This window comes from Prenolepis imparis, unplaced genomic scaffold (genome assembly GCF_030444845.1).
Source record: "Prenolepis imparis isolate NDT839.2.m4 unplaced genomic scaffold, iyPreImpa1.0 SCAF_6, whole genome shotgun sequence".
Taxonomy (NCBI): Eukaryota; Metazoa; Arthropoda; class Insecta; order Hymenoptera; family Formicidae; genus Prenolepis; species Prenolepis imparis.
This window is the reverse complement of record NW_028141164.1, coordinates 2,456,830-2,475,369: the sequence shown is the minus strand read 5'-3', so window position 1 is coordinate 2,475,369 and position 18,540 is coordinate 2,456,830. Positions and strand designations below refer to the sequence as shown.

The 18,540-nt window shown below is 29.2% G+C and overlaps 1 protein-coding gene across 3 annotated transcripts; it reads right to left on the bottom strand.

The window, feature by feature from the left end:
* Positions 1-4,513: 4,513 nt before the first annotated feature.
* Positions 4,514-15,874, bottom strand: LOC145937282 (serine/threonine-protein phosphatase 4 regulatory subunit 4). Of its 3 annotated transcripts, none has more exons than XM_083040241.1 (16): positions 15,580-15,874; positions 14,437-14,709; positions 14,223-14,296; positions 13,796-13,902; positions 13,244-13,473; positions 12,991-13,113; positions 12,781-12,884; positions 12,360-12,551; positions 12,127-12,285; positions 11,875-12,057; positions 11,355-11,801; positions 11,155-11,266; positions 10,881-10,920; positions 10,680-10,750; positions 10,380-10,425; positions 4,514-10,115 (listed from the first exon to the last, which is right to left on the bottom strand). In XM_083040241.1, exons 2-16 carry the CDS (start codon positions 14,609-14,611, stop codon positions 8,636-8,638), a joined length of 3,543 nt encoding a protein of 1,180 aa, XP_082896367.1. In that variant the 5' UTR covers positions 14,612-14,709; positions 15,580-15,874; the 3' UTR covers positions 4,514-8,635. The 3 variants fall into 3 exon arrangements, with proteins under 3 accessions (XP_082896367.1, XP_082896366.1, XP_082896368.1); XM_083040240.1 differs by having other exon boundaries at positions 14,437-14,687; XM_083040242.1 differs by having other exon boundaries at positions 4,514-9,617; positions 14,437-14,687; positions 15,580-15,872.
* Between the last annotated feature and the right edge of the window lie 2,666 nt (positions 15,875-18,540).

The window sequence follows — 18,540 nt, the reverse complement described above, 5'->3', positions numbered from 1 at the left end:
TCTTGATATAAATTAAAGTAAGACGTAACGTCATCTCTTTTCATTTCGTTCATTTTAATTTCGTTTATTGTTGCATTGTACTTAAAATAATTTGTATACTTAATTATTTAATTGTGATTATGATATATGCTCTATTTTTACAAAGCCTTTACCAAAAATATTTATTTTTATTTTGGGGTAGTACATGTCGCGTATTTATATATTAGATACGAATAGATAAAGTATAAAATTGAATAATATATTTACAATAATTATATATTAAATATATTAAAGTTATAATATATATTATTTCTAGTATCATTTTTTTTTAAACAAATATGCATTTATACATGAGCATATTTATAATATTTTGTGCTTCTTCCATTCTTTTTACTCGTTTCTTTACTCTTCTCTATTCTTCTTTTTTCACGAGAAGAGATTACAAATTTGTAAGAAGGAATATAATTCGTATAATATTGCACATACAGTGGCTATATCATGCTGAGGAAGTTAGCATTAATAGTGATATTAAACGCAATAATAAAAACTTAGAGTTATACATTTATAAGACCGATCTAGATTATTTCATATACACTGAGATATAATTAATACATACAGAATTCTGTTTTATATTTATCGTGCTATATCTCTGGCAAATAATCAAATTAATATTTATAATTAAAATCATGGATACAAAGATGTTGTGGCCATTGATGAAAATTTATAAACATTGAACTTGCGGGACAATACATATTGTAGGATGAGTTATGGATTTCATCAGCATTAGTAATTTTGTATTACAATACAAAAGGATTTTACTGTGTTTTGATGTCTAAGAAAATAGAAAAGTTTCGTGATTTTTATTTTCTTAGATATTAAATGATTGTAAAAATTTCTTTTCCATGTGAAAATTGTCTTGCGCTGCTATATTCTGATCTTATCGTATCTTATCTGTTTTATTAGGCCAAATCTAACACTGTTTTGTACAAGAAGAATCTTTACACTTTATCTCCTCTTGTGTTCTATGTACTATATGTACGCTATATACATTATTATAAAAACATTAAATCCATACAAGTCCTTGCAATATGCATTAATTTAAATCGAAAACATAGCGTTCTTTTACAATGTATAGATACATACATGCAATGATTTTATATAAAATTATAAAAGTATTAAAGCGTAGTATTATTACAAGACTGAGAAATAGTGGATGTAACAAGTAGTAGGGAATATCTCCGCAGCGCTAAAATGTATAATTTACATGTACAGATCTAAGCGGAACTGAAATCAATCTTTTGTAAAGCGTTTATTTCTTCTGCCTAACTAAGCATTCCCCAAGAAAGATATGCAGTATCATCTGTAACACCAATACATGCAAACATATTCTTTTGGTCTTGCTTAAAGTGTATAGTAACTATATCAATAGCTTACATTAAATAGACAGTAGCAGCCTTAATGAAATATTGTATACAAAACGATTTATAGAAAGTGATACGAAGATGAACATTGAATTTCGCGACAAAGTTTGCGTATATATATATCGTTTAGATATTTTACGCAGGTATAATATAGTACACGAAATAATATTTAATTTCCTCTTTATCTGGATTTCACGGCCTCAAATTCATAGATTGTAATATCTTCAAAAAATTTATTCATAAGATAAAGCCGTCATTATACCCCATGATCTGCATATTTGCGTGTGCGCACACATATTACACGTATGCGATAACGAAGGCAAAATTGTATGCATCTGAGCACGAGAATGTGAAAATGCGAAATTTTCTTGCGTATGTAAATCTATTGAGTGACTATTTTTTCTTGTTTTTGTTAATTTTTCCACATATTTTTTATGTCGAACTTGCACCGACACAAAAAATCTGTAGAGATATATGAGATAAGTTAAAAATTATATATTATTCAATCTAATTATCAGATAACTTTTTTCAATTTTTGATATCGTGTGTGAAGTAGAAAGTCATTCGTATAAACACATGCTAGTCAAGAATCGAGTACGATATATTGTAGTCATGATATATTTTTACTGCAAAGGAATTATAATATTATGCATAGCCTAAAACTTAAGCACATGTCCACTGATTTATTTCATTCTTCGAATTGTCTTCTAGTTTGGTAAAATTATGGACCAAATATTCTTTAATATATATATGAGAAATTTAATCGTATTTTTTAACTCGATATGTATTAACTTCAAGGCCAAACGTACTGTAGTAAGAACAGATTAAATGATAAATAAGTATCATGTATCCATTCTTGAACGAATTTTTATAGTTTTGTTCACTATTATTACAGTACCATTTCACTCACAACTTAATATTAAAACGCAACATTTTTACTACTTATTGTTAGTCTTCATCTTTCGAGAATTATTCGTAGTTATTTTATGAGAGAATAAATGTGTGTCGAATATATTTATAAAGTATATTTAGAATACATGTGCTAACTTTTAAGCTACGAGAAACCATATCTAAGAATTTACTAATGATATACATTGATTAATAAAAAAAATGAATATACATATATTATACATATTAACTAGAAGTAAGTTTTCGAAGGGTATTACCAGTGCTCTATTCATAATCGATGTACATAGTTTTGGTGTAGCCTTAGTATATATTAAAATCTTTTATTTTTTGTGATTCGAGAATGATGTCGCAAAAGCGAATTTCAATTGTACATAACACTTATCACGATGAAATGCGCTCAAAATATGTGTCTCCAAATACTTTTATATTTAAATAATAGCGATTCCGTTTATATTCTGTGAGTACATTTTATAATACATTAGGATATACTATTTTTAAAATCCGATTTAGGAGTATATATTTTCGAAACTATCGGTGATACAGATTTCATCATATTTTTAATTTCATTATTTACCAATCATGTCACACACTGCTTTATATTTATTACGTAAATACCAGAAATTAAGTCTGGCTACCTTTTGTCCTTCTTGTTCTATCGGATGTGAAAATAGATATATTTGAGAAATGCACAGTTAATGATCCATTGAATAAATTATTCCAAATTGCATCATTGATATAGCTCTTTTCATATCTGATAAAAGTCATCTCTGAAGTCATCAGTTATATTAACTGGTCTTATTTAGCGTGTACAGTAATATGTACTTATAATTAGAAAAGTGCGACATTCATTAGAGATAATAGAATCACATGTCCGAAAAAGAAAATCTATTTCCTTTGACAATCTGTTATATGAAATAATTGAATAAATAAAATTCTCTTCATGTTGTAACAACGTGAAGGAATTGTCAAAGTGCTGGCGCTTTCGCACTGCGACTATTTGTACGTCAGTAACGAAAAAAAGAAATACGATATTTAGAAAAATTTTACATAAATTAAGAGAGAAGTCGTCCGTCACACAAAAAATAATGCTTTTCCTCTCTACAGACTTAAAAAAAAAAGTGTATACTAATATATAGCACACGCAAAATTTTATTCTCAAAATAAATTATCAATAATTTTTCACGCATATATTTGATTTATAAACTTAACGAGTTTTTTTTACATACATAAAATAATATAATTATGCATTACTAAGTTCACTTATCGATTTAAATGCATTAAAAGCATAATAATTTATACTGATAAATTTGTTTTGAGAAACAAATCAATTTCTTTGAAAAAATTATTAATTGCTATTTATATACACTTTTTGTATAATTTACAAACAAATAACATCTATAGTATGTAAAACAGGCACAGTATTCTAAAACGCGCTTTCAGATGACTTTAACTCTGTTACTGAGAGATTGAAAAGTATATAAAGACCTTCTTTATTTTCTGAAATTAATATAATGAAATTGTCACACTCTCTCTAGGCCATCCCGCAAGATCGTAAGAAGAGTAAAATATAATAATATAAGTAATAACGGAGCTTAAATATCAGATTTTAGAATGCATTTCATGAAAACGATAAAATTATTTACTTCGAATTTTTGTAATCATAAGAGGATAAGTAGAAAGATGAAGGAAATTGATTAAATTATTATAGTGCGCCATAAAAATAAATTATAACTCATACACAGTCCGTAGTAGCTGAAGTCATTGATTTACTAAGAAAGTAGAAAAAATAAAGAATTTGAAAAACACCTTTGTGTTTTTGTTACTTTCCCAATCCAAATCCACTTATGATTTTTTAAAAGTTTATATATTATTAAATAATATTATAACGCGCGCTTGTAATATTCTGGTATATTTTATAAAGTAAAATGTATAACTATGTAAATAGAAGTTTTATAAATCAAATATTCAACAAGACTTCTTTTTGGTTTATTAATGATATAGCATGTAACATATTAAAGCATGTTCACAATTAATGTTGACAATTGTTAATAATCCATAGCTCCATTCTTTATTTTTCGCATTTAACTATATTTTTATTACAGATATACTTCACAAAAATACAATTACGAATATTTCTTATTTTTTATAGGAGTAATATGAGTAATAAAAATATTGTTTCACAAATATATTCGATTCCATATGTACATTCGTTAGTATAACTTGAATATTTTCTTTTTTTTTTTTTTTTATTCAATAAGCTTTTTTGTCATCACAGTTTACTTCTTTTCTAATGCAGAATACATAACGCTTTAAATAAGACAATTTACACGAATTAATTAGAAGAAAGTCACGCAATCTCGCAGAAAAAGTATAAGTTCATTAATAAAGACAAAAAGATGTAAAATAAAAAAAAAATATATATATATAACGAATAACATGTGTTACATTCTCTTAATATATCACTCTCCTCCATATACAGAAACAATATAACAATGCGTAAACTTTTGCTATACAAATATATATATAATTATATCTCTATTTACTTTCTAGCGCAAAAGTTAATTTATAATTTCATATATCTGTACAAAAATAAATAGCAGTACTTTTAAGCAGATTAAAGACAAAATCGCATCATCTCTATACACACATTTTGATCCTTTTTACTATTCAAGTATAATCTTCGATCGAGCTAACTTGTTTTTCATCTCCATACAACAAGTCTTTGTCGTTGCTTTTTCTCTCTCTCTCTCTCTCTCTCTCTCCTTATGTGAATATATAATTTATATCAATATTTTGCTAATTTGTAAATTTCTCATATATGAAAATTTTCTAAAACAGTGAATTCACTTGCATAAAAATAGATTATAATGAGAATTTGGAGTACAGAAATTAGATTTAAAAAAAATTTTTATATCTTAAACATGTGAGAATATACACGCGCTTTAATAATATTGGTGTTCTATGTAATCGTCGTCATCTCATGTCGTTTGTATCTTCTATTATCTATAAACTTAACTGAGCTATAAGCCGTTACTACTTAGTTGTGCCAAAAAATATTATATATTATCAAAATAATTTGTAAGAGTTGTAATGTTTACATGGTACATATGTATGTGTGTTGTATATGTAATATCAAATTAATATCATCTCATAATATTTATCTCAGAGAAATAAAATGTTCTCTTTAGATTTTCGACACTTTTACGGGAGTTCGTTGCAAAGCCTGGTTTTTGTTTGTATGTAGCTAACAATTTTGCATCTGTAGATATTTGTACGCGAAAGAAACATTGAAAAAATTATCATACGATAATCTGACATATAATACAAATTAAATCGCATATAGTTAAGTCGTTGCCAAACCTTATTGTAAATATATATAAACTTTGATCACTATGCTATATGATATATTATGTAATAAAATACTAACATAATCAAATATGCGCAATGGAAACTTTTCAATCTATATTTTTCTACAGTACGTTTTGAGAATGCTTCATGTGCTAAACATTTTTAATAAATTCAATGGCACTTGCATACTGTAAAGTTTAATAAAGTAATATAATGTGCATATATGTATATATATGTACACATACACACACAAGCACAATATATACAAAATATATTTAAAAAGATAGAAAAATAAGACTATCCATTTCTTTAAAAAAATTATGATGTCAAATCTTTAATGTAAAATAGTTTAAACCACAAAGTTTAAAATATTCTTTTAATTTTAAATATTGCAATATATAAATTAAAAAATTCTTAATTTAAATTAATTTGCTTGAAAAAATCAAATTTAAAAAAAAATAAAAATGTAATCTTTTATACATTCAGAACATAATCACACAGAGCATAATTCCTTTAATGTTAAAAAAAAAATAATTATCTCAATTAATAAGAAATTAATTAAGTTTATAAATTTTTAACGTAAAAAATGAATTCAATAATAATATAGCCGTCTATACATCTTTTGAAAGATATTTTGTATATACAATAAGTATATAATGCCTTCGAAACTTTGTACCTCGTTAACAAGTATTATATTAACAATCCTCTTTGGCTTACAAATGTTTTTCGACCAATTATATTTAAAAGCTCAATTAAGACTTATTAAGATATTCAATATCGAATTTATGTATATCTTATAAAACCTAAAGTTTTTTCTTTTTTATAACTTACTTAATTTTTTTTACTTTTTTAATTAGGACAAATCGCATTTTATATTTCTTTAAACTTAACTTATATATATAGCAATAAAACAGGCAACACTATAGCAGCAAGAAAATTAAAAACAATTATTTAAATGATCTATTATGCTCTAGATGCACATATGTCTCTTCCTTATAAGAGACTTCAATTAAAATATCAGAAGTTTATACATTTTTATAAAAATGCAAAGTAGATTTTCTTCTTTTCTAAACTTATGGTTTAATGGAATCTTTTCTGTCATGTAAGATGTTTTTCTTGGTGGAAATGCAACATGTGTGTAATTAAAATTAAAATGCAAAGATTTATCTATTTAAAATCTCATTAAAATCACAATAATTTGTGCCCGAAATATTTGTGTACAGAAAATCTTATACAAAAAAATTATAACTTAAAAAAATATCAGTGTGAAAACTCGAAAATATGTATTAATGTAAACCTTGTCTCAATTCTTAAAAAGGATTCCGACAAACCATACATTTGAAAAGCAGAAAAATGATATATTTTGCATCGTTCCAAAAATATTCACCACCGTTAATGGGACGCTCTGAATGTATACAATATGTGTTGTATTGGGAAAATATAGTCATAATTTGAGATCTACAAATTGAACTAAACACATAGGTTCAGATTATATATAAATATATCTGGTAACATATAAGTGTAAACTAAACAAAAATAACGAATTATTTCTTCTCAAATCATGACTATATCTTTCCAGATCTTTCGTAGATTATATCTATGCAGACTAGATTCTAGCGCTCGCTATTAGAGTAAATCTAATATTTTCATTTAGTAATATTTTATCCTAAAATCTAGAATAACTCATTTTCTTAATAACAACCATTTTTAATACTATTAGCAATTGGAAATTATAGTCTTAGTGTGTTAGAGGCCAATATTATTAAATATGTATCTTTCAAGTAAAATATATATATAAATGAAATATCTTCCGCTTTGACTTTTTTATCTATAATTTTAAATCGTAGAATCTAAAAAGCAGTCTTTCTCGAAATAAGCGTGCATGTTTTTCTCTTCATAATTTGATTCGGCAAATAATAAAAAATACTAACAAAAATCAATATTACTTTATCTCCTATAAGTACATAGGGCCATTGCACGGGCAATTAATTTTATATTAAGCCTAAACATTCTTAAAACGCATTTCTTATCGCCAATCAACATTTCACAAAGTTACTTGTATAATTATGCACATAAAATTTCAAGCTAAAAATACTAGATAAAATATTGAGACTTTTTAATTAAGAGAATCTTCTTAATATGATTCTAAATATTATTAATCGGATAGAAAATATTCCGTTACGTAAATTGAGAATAAAATGAGAATTTATATACAGATACCTGCATTATGTTAAATGAATAATGCAAACTAATGCGTAGAAAAGGCACAATGCAGAAAAATTATAGTTACTCGATGAATTATAAAAATATACCCTGTTTAGAGCATGTAAATTAGAAACAATGACAATAATAAATATGTACTAATATAATTAATACATATATGAAATTATTATACATTGCAAACTAAAGTTCATTAATGCCAACATATGCAATTCAAGTTTGTACACATTCTCAAAATAATTTTTATATGGCCATAACTTTCCAGATAATTTTATTATTTATAAGATCTGTGATTTCTCTTGGAATCTCTTATTTCAGAATCAGAATCATCGATGATATTCTACATTAAGATATGTGATTTTAGATTTGAAAGAATGGTAGTATACAACGGTATGTGTACATTACAGTTTTAAAAATAAATAAAAATGTATATTAATACCGTAAATAACATCATGGCTTACAATTCGGACATTCAATATTATGAGAATCTTATCCGCTTACTTGCAACAACGTTGTACGTTTGTGGTGCTGAAAAATTAATCATGTGAAATAAAATATATTATTTCAATTATAAATTTTGCAAAGAAACTTCAAAGCTGCTATGTATTATCCGCCAATCAATTAGCCCTGTTTTAAATAAATTTGAAAATCTGCATATGAAAATAAACATATAATAGTTAAATGCAGTCATGGAAGAGTTATATAGAAATTATATAAGATATAAGAGATAGAGATAACAGAAAAAAAAATAATACGTTTTATAATTTCTTCATTAACAAATGAATAGGATACCTTCCTCTACTTCTTGGTGTTCCACTTGCGCTACTCTGTGCCATTACATTCTCTGTTTGAGAATGTAACAGCATCCTACATAATTTGTCGACCTCCTCGTCGCTCGAGCTAAATCTATTTAAATGTCTGTCGCTAGTAGTAGAACTTCGAATGTCATCACAGTTCTCGATGTCGAATCTCAATCGCGATTCCACGAGTACAGGGCTGGACGCTCTAGTAGCGGGCGCGGTTCTGCTACGAGAGCAGACATTTCTCAAGGGGATTTTGCTAAGACCTTGATTATGGTTCACATCCAACGTCGAGAAGTATCCTTTTATAGCTCGACGTACCGTTGTATGATCCTCTAGACTGTGACGTTTCACGTTTTGCTTCGTCTCTTTAGAGTCGGGTAGCCTCAAGCTAAAGTTCGTGGAATGACGTTTCGTGCGATCTGGCACGCACTTGGAGCTGACGAATCTTGAATTGTCCTTATCAAGTATCAAGGAATTTCTCTTAAATTTTTCGTCCAGAGATCTCTCTTGGCCAGCGTCCCATCCAAATCTAGCTCTTCCATACGGCGCGGAATACCTTTTAATCTTAGACAGCTGACGATCACTGAGATTTTTCTTCATGTTACGCTGCTGCAAACCTTCTTCGTAGTCTATCGAAGTTGGCGCGCTTCTCATCGACGGGTCATCGTTTTCACTCGTTCTATGTTTCATGCAATCTTCGTATTCAACAGAAGAATGTCTCTTGAACTTGGGCTCTTGAGCCTTGTCGAAATTCACGCTGCTCCGTCTAGGTCGAACCGTGCTGTTGTTCGGTCGTCTCCTCGTGGCGATAAAATCTTGCAAGTGCGGGATTTTAGATACGCTCGACGTGGAAGCGGAGAATTGCGCGGGTATCCTGATGCCGGCGTCCACTAAGAATTCATCGTCCGACTGCATCAAGGGGATTTCCGGCATGGAGCTAAAAGCCCAACAGGAGTTATAGTGAGCCGCGTCCGTCAGTGCTCTCAGACCGGCAAAGTTCGGCGTTCTGTCCTTGTCGCCGATGTTAGTATTAGGAAATTCACGCGAGTAATCCCGCCCCGTTAGTAGGGAATGCTGCTGCGACTCTTGCGTATTATCTTCATCTCTTACAACCGACAGGAGGAAAGGTTTTGATGAAGCAGAGGTGGAAGAGTTGTTATATTCGCTCGCTTGAATCGACTGCTTTCGAAACTTTGCACGATCATCGTCGGTATCGTAATACGAACCACATTGGGAAACGTCGCTGCTCTTATATTCTTGCTCGCACGTATCCGGCAATTGCAAGAGAGCCTGGAATACAGCTAACTTGGAGCAGTTACATTGCAGCTTTTGCGCGACATAATCATTAGACGATTCGTTCTCAAAGTTAAGATGCGATGTGTTAGTATGCGAATTGAAATATCCTACTCTTTCCCAAGGTTGTGTTAGTAGAATTCTGTTAAACATACAAAGCGAATATAACTTAGTTAAATTTTGTTTTATGAGGCGTTAATAGAATGCTAATTTTTATATACATATTAGTGAAGAATAATTTATATAATAAATGAAGTGTTAATAGATAAATTTTTAGCCATCTATACAATTTGTTGTATATAATTGTAATTTTTTTCAATTTGAGTATATAACATTATGTTATTTTTAAACATGCATTAATTTTGTAATAGCTTTGGAATGGTTTTTTACATTAAATTTTGCTTACCTTGTTTTTAAGCTTTCGACTGTTTGACGCGATGGTGCAGCTCCATCTGTAAAATATTAAATTTGAGTTAAAACGAGTTAAAAAAATATTATGATTATTTTTGTTATGTTTTTTTCTTATTCCATTTATTTTTAAATAACGTTAACTGAAATTCCTAATTGCTCTCTTTAATAGTTAACACAAAACAAAGATTTGTACTTTAAAAAATGGCTTGGGCTTGCAATAGAGACGACAGGATTACTTGGACACGGATTTCCGCTTCTCAATTTCTGTTATCATTAAATAATATAAGTTGCTTACATTTCATTAATAACAACTTTGTTTCGTATGATGCTTCATTGTTCATCACTGGACGCTCACCTTTTGATTGCCTGAAACATAGATTACACACACAGGCTTAATAATAAATAATAATATGCAATAGTATAATTTCTGACAAATAAAGATATATTATTTTATTATCTGATTTAATAAATTAATATATTCAAATTTTGAACTTACAATCCTCTTGCAGAACCATCAGTTGCTGTTCTTGTCCAACCTGAAAAAAATATTACATATTCTTATCAATATATAAATCTTCGGCATAAACATTTATTTCTGGTTAATAATTAATAATATCTTTATTACTTTATAAGATTTTAATCATCTTCAAAAATTAAAAAAAAATTGTCTATTAGTTACTATACGTGGAATAGAAAATATTAAATAAAAGTAAAAATATATATTCTGCAATAAAAACAAAAAATTATGCAGAGATTATGTTTATCAATACCTTTCTTTACTATAGTTCCAGTCGATTTTCCTACACCTACACCTGACAATTTCTTTTCCTCTTCCAACTTTTTGGCATCTTCTATGTCTTGTTTAGTAAGCTTCGTTGTTAACTAAGCAAAAAATTGTATTCAAAAATAAATTTAAAAAAAAATATATATATATGTATCATATAGTTTACACACTTGTTAAATTACTTACACTCTGGCCTTCATACTTGACATCCATTTCGTCTAATGTTTGTGTGACGCTTTTTAAAATAAATAGTACGTCTCTATCTTTTTCGTTGTTAACCAAGTGCCTTACAATTGACTCCAACGATGTCAGTAATTTTTTATCAGTTGGTATCCACAGCTGACTCTTTAGTTGTGGCAGTAAAGATACTACTTTCATTCTTATGTTAGCTACCGGATCTTCGGCCAGACTTAATACAACATTGAAAAAATGTTCCTTAAAATAAACGGAAGAAAATATTTCCAGCGCTTCAATCATCATACGGACAAACATCATTCTCACATAACAATCAAGATTATTGGCTAAATCTGTAATGATTCTATTACGTAGTTCCGCTTTTTGTATAGGCTTCATGTTGTATCGTAGAAGGACAAGAAAAAGTATTCCTGCAGCAAGACGTACCGGTATCGGTCGCTGAAATTTTGGAATTAATACTATTTATTAAACCTATAATGTCTTTAATAAGAACGAAATGTTATATACTCACTGCATGTAAAATTCTGGAGAAAGCCATTGGCACAAAGTACGAGTATATAAAATCACTGGGAAAACATTTAGGCAAAATTTCTAGCTGCGCATGCATCAACGATGCCAGTCTCCAATTATGTGTACTCGCGATTTTGGCTTCACACTTTAACAAGGCTTTACCTATTTCCATCAGAGTAGAATCCTACGATAGATAATAGCTTAAAATAAATGAATCATCTTGAGTTCAAACGGTGTTATAAAATTTAATTACCACTCTATCTGTTCGAATAGTTTGATTTTCGACTAAATATTCCAACGTCAATCCTATATGAGGAATTAAGCCTTGAAGTACTTCCTCCGAATCATCATTCAATAATTTTGTGAAATTTCCCCTTATCTGTGCACTCTTTGGTCCTAAAATCCTCGCTACCTATAAATTATTACTTTACTGTATATATACATATTGTTATAATAATTTAATAAGCATAACATACTTAATCTTACTTCATGAATTCCACATGCAACAGTTTTCCGAACCATATAATAATGATCACTTGCTAATGCATCAAATGTTGTAAGTAATGAATTCACATCTTCTGAAGAGCTTGATATAAAAATAAACATTGCAGGCAAATTAAATGCACAATGTTTTCTACATTCGACATATCTTTCATCTTGTGTAGGACTGCTGCTAATCTACAAAATTGAGACAAAATATGAATATATTACAATTAAAGAATATGTCAATCAATTTATATATATATACAGAAGATAATTTATAAAAATACATTTATTTATAATCTATATATATTTACAAAGTATATACTCAATTAAGTATTATATAATCTATTATATACTGTAATTGTTTTATATATATTCATTTAATGAAAATTCCATACTTGATTTATAAAATATAGATACTCACAAATGTAAATTGCGGCTTCTCTTTCTTCGGTAATGGTATTCCCATCTGTGCAAGTTGTTGAAAGTATTTTAAGAACCATGTTTTCTCTGACATTGATAAACACTCTAAAATTATATTTATTATAACTAAGTATATATCACTTTAAATTTCTGCTTAAATATTATTAACATGATGTGCCATCAACATAAATACAAAAATGATTTCTCTTACTTTCTAGGCCAAGTACAAGCTTTCCAAATTCTTGAGCTATTATACATATCACATTATCTTCTGATTTAGCTGCATTTTCACATAGCTTTTTAACAAGCGGTGCTATTATATTTTTTATTGTATCTATAAACAATTTGTATTTGAATTAATTTTTGCTGTTTACTGTGTCAAGAGATATTTCTCCCTTCTATGTAATTTATCCTTTCAAAGTTATCCTAAAATAGTTCTTTAAAATATCGTGTATAAAACTCACCTTCCTGAAGATGAGGTAGTAAATACACTATTGTCTGTACAGAGGCATATCTTACATTGCTTTCTTCGTCACTTGCTAATTCTACTAGAGACGGTAGTAAAGCAGGTTTCACAGATTCAGCACCGAGGCCCTCCGCAACGAAACGTAATTGCAAACAAATATTAGCGCGCACGTCGCTATTTACATCCTGACAGAGAGAGTGTACCGTAGGTAGAACTTCCTTTTGTATCCTATCAACAATTTTTATGATTAAGTAATGACTTATTTATCAAATAAAATACACACAAACAATAAATTATAAATTTTTTAAACAATAAAATGTAAATTTCTAGCACTTTATTTTATATTATAGAGAGTACAAAAATATAATAATAGGTAATTGCCTAATGAATATAATTAACTCAATTAATGACACTTGAATAATTAATACAATATTTATGTAGATACTTTAGGAAACATTTTTTATTATACATACTACAATCATGAAAGTTATGTATATAGAATAACAAAAAATATATGAATAAATATATATATATATATGTATATACTCACATAGCAGAATCAAATCGTGTGCAAATCTTTCCTAATAATCTGCTGCATGTTATCCTGGAGTAGACAGATTGTGACAACTGTCCTTTACTTATAGTCAATGGAAGAATCTGTATATAAGTATTTTTGTTACTAACAACTTGTTACATATCCATAAAAAAAAAAAGCTATTTTATCATATTTAGATAATAATTTAATATGTTTCAATTAAAAGCTACAGTACAATGTTTCCTTCTTAATTTTCAATTTGCAAACTATTTGCATAATTATATTTTATTCTACTTTTTTACACATTACTTTTTTTATAAAATTGTTTGCCGACAAATATATTTTATACACTAAATAAATTGAAAATACATATGATCTTTTCATCTATCTGATTGTAATAGAATATTGAATATATCAATTTCTAAAGATTGTCTTTACAAACCTGTGCTCTTACGACTTCTACCGGCAGTAACTCTATCACATCCAGTAAGGTTTCCAACCATGCATGACAGATAGCTTTAACATACATATGTACAAAGTGAATTAGAGTGAGATGAAAATACAAAGATAATAGTTAATATTTTTAAAAAATTTTGCATTCTTATTATTGTTACTTCTCATTATTGTTACTTTAGTTAATTAAGATGTATGTTTACCTGGATCACGACTCTCCAGAGAATTTAATATACTTTGAAGGAATGTCTGACTGAAAACATTATGGCTGACAAGCTTTTGCTCTAAAATTGTTTTAAAGGTAGATGATGCTGCTATGTGAAACTCGGTTGATGCAGTAGCCAGAGACTGCTGCATCTTAGGTACCACTCGAGACATACATGATTGCGTGTCGGTAGCTAAAAGACTTGGTAGACTTTGTATAACACTAAGTTTTTGGATCTCTTCTCCCTTCCTGAAAAGAATATTTCAATATTCTTTTAGGAAAATACAGATCAAGATGATGAAAGATAGTTTCTGCAATATTTCACTCGTCTTCAATTTGTATGATAAATTATATGTATGTGACATGCTATCGTCTTAAATTCTATAGTAATAGTAATGTAACGATAGTAATTTAATTAATGATTGTAGATAAACTCGTCCTCAGTTCTGAGCTTCTCGCATTTAAAAAAATAAGATATATACTTTGGTTTTGTGGAAAGAAAGATGAAAGCAACAGAGTCTAACAAATTGCACTTAATAATTCCGACTACATGTGAGCTCATTTTAAAGCAAATATTTAAAATAGATATCGAAAGTTTTGATTCAATTTTGCTTTCTTAAACGCAACATAAGTTATCGATCAAGTTATTTCGTCAATTATGAAATTCTTCTTGAAAATTTCCAAAATCGACATCGAAAAGGAATCAATATAACATAAATAACTAAAGTATCTCTACAAAATATTTGAAGGTATTATACATTTATATAAAAACGAACGTCGTAGCTTCGCGGGGAGCGAAATCGGTTAACCTAAAAATCTCGGGGGGGGTCTGTGAACCTCTTACAATCCTGTTATCGCTCCTTGACACGTTACGATACTCGCACGGGAGTAAATGCCTCCCGTTCCTTTACCCGTCTCTTTAAAGGACTATAATTAGCGCACTTTACTACAACGAGGGACAGGACAGCTCCTTGAACGAACGCGCGTTATTTTTAGGAGATCACGCGCGCGCGTGATGGAACGTGAGATAAGAAGGGTGACAAACTCGAGCGAGGGTGAACCTCCAGGGTGATTGATTACGCGCGACAGAGAATAACCGCGCACCGCGTATAACATCGCCGACTATCGCTGTATCACTTACGGATCGGACGCGATCTCGTACAGGGCTTCATCTCCCTCTTGCAACATTTTCGAGGCGCATCTTATTCATCGATGTTCGCAGCCAGCGCAATAAACGCGGGGGGAATCGATCGATCGGGTTTCCTCTACGTTGACGGGACACGCACTCATGACATGACAGAACACGCGAGGGACACGCGACACGACGTACGAGTGCACGAGGACACGACTGACAGATGGACGCGAGACACGAGTGTAGCGAGGCAGCGGCCTCCTCTGACTGACTGACTGACTCCTCTCCGTCCCCGCGATTTTCCACGCTATCGATTGTATCTGATTTGCCCGTCGATGTCACACGAGCGCGGCCGAGTCGCGCCGAACCGACACGAACGCGCGGCCCACGTACTGGGTGGTGAAAAAAGATACATCGCGCGATGCCGATGCATATGTATGCTCTTGTACATATACGTATGTTCATGCGCCGAGGGCGTCGTCGTTGCGTAATTCCCGGTATGCGACACAAAAGATGATTTAACGATCGCGTCATCCTGCAATCCGATGCGCTGGTACGACGTATCGGGAAAAAAAATACATCGTCACGGAGATTGTTTATTACAATCGCACTTTTAGAAATGCTCCGATATTTGTAGAAATAAAATGCAATCTCTCCGAATGATTTAGTACTCAAATATTTAAATATGTGCGTTCGCGAAATATAAATTTATATATATAAACTTTATTCAAGAAATAATTGCAATTATGTGAATAATTGTCGATTATCTTGTTAGAAATATGCTTTCAAAATTTTTTTTAAATATTTCGGCAAAGTTATTTCTATACTGATACGATCTTATTTTATTTTACAATATAATAGCCTCCTCTTATTAGTGACAAATAGCTTTTAAGACAACTTATCTACAATCATGTATCTGTACTGGAATGTTTAAATTAAAATGCGATACACGCAAAATTATAATAAATATCCATAAAAATTTTAACTAAAGATTTTGATTATTTCTTTTATACAGAAACAATTTTTAAAGACACGATTATCGGGGATCATATAATTAAATTACCACAACGAACGTTATATATTAAAGTTAAAGAAATATCTGCTACTCTGAAATCATTCGCTCAAGTTCGCGAGACTTAATTAATGCGTTGTCGACCTTGATTCGATAATCGGAAGCAAATTACGTATTTCCGATCAAGGTTTAACTAGTCGATGTATGCTAAACTACTCTCGTACACGAGCTCAAGGATAAAATTTTATAATAAACTTAGGATTAGAGTTCGTGTTTGGCTCAATTATAAAATTTTTGAAATTCAAATCGTTACACACACAGAAAAATTTTACATGGATATATATAAAAAGCATTTAACAAATAATGAAAATATAACATTTGTAATAATAAAAAAATATCGAGAATGATAAAATGACGTTAAACATTTAATATCATATGAATCAAGAATTTATCTTTAAATTTTCAAAAAATTGCCTTAAAATATGTATATATTTTTACGTATTTAATTATATTGAAATATTTAAGATGTTTAATCTACTTACAAAAGAATATGGAGTGCTCTATCTATAGGTCTTCTTTCTAAATTAGCATCCAAGGAGTGCTTTCGCAGCTGTTCTTCATTCTATATAAGGATGTTTGAATAAAATTGATGAAGCGTGAAATTAAATCGCACTGGAAGTTCATTAACATTAATATTCGAAGAAATTTTCAAATGCTTTAATTTTTAATTAATAAATATTTTTTTAACAAAATTCATACGTGTATAAATAAAGATATGAATGTTCAAAGCATCGATAAATATTACATACCCTCACATCGGGTAACGGTTTATCTAACTGAAGACTCGCAAACTCTTCGAGTTCCATGATTGTTTATGTCCATATGATTTTGCATCTATATCTTTCTGTGTTGTAATTTTATATAACCTTATTAATATTTCATCCTTATTGAGAACAAAAGATATATTCATGTCAAACATAATCGAAACGGCAAGAAAGACATAACGCGCGTAGTTATAACATGTAGTTAAAGGATATTTATCATGATCCATCAGCGATAGACCATTATTGATGAATATTACAAGTAGATTGAATATAGGCAGAAATACAGAACTTATTAATTGAACAATATATCAATTAATATAGCATATTTATATAAAAATATAAAGTTATATATTTTTATAGCAAAAAATACCACATGCAATTTAAATTCAGTCTTATAATAAACAAAAAAAGAACTTAAGATATACATAATATTGCCATCCGTGCTATGATAATCACACAAAGTGATTAAATATATTCTATTTTGTAAATAGAGAATCCTACAACTTTTAATTTAACTGAGTAATTTTTTTAAATATATTTATCTGGGCTGATATTATTATGCAATAAATTACTCGTCTTTTGTTGAAAATATATTTTTATCAAGTTTACAACAAAAATATATATGAGTATAATATTTGAGTACTTGTACTTTTTTATTTAATAAATGCATTCATATCATGCTTTGTGTTTCACGCTTTTTCAGGCTTATACACTCTTGTAATTGTATTAGATTATGCTCAAATTTGTATATAATCTTAATATACGCTGTATAAGATATAAAAAGTTGCACTTTATGTATACTGAAATAATAAGTATATATCTAATTGAGCTCATACCAATCGGTAACGAAATGAATGTTAATAAAACAAAAATAAGTAAATATCATTATAATTATTATGTAAAATAAATGTATTATTGGAGTATATTAATAATAACCCGAAGTAATCATACACAAATATTAATAATCTTGTATCTTTGGAATAATCATTTGACTGTGTGAAGTAGGATAAGTGGCACGTCTATCTATCTATCTAGCTAGATTAATTAGATTTATATTTGTTTTTTGTTTCATTAAATCATGAAATAATGTTTTGGTTGCTCGACTACTTTGTTATAACCATATATTGTCTGTAC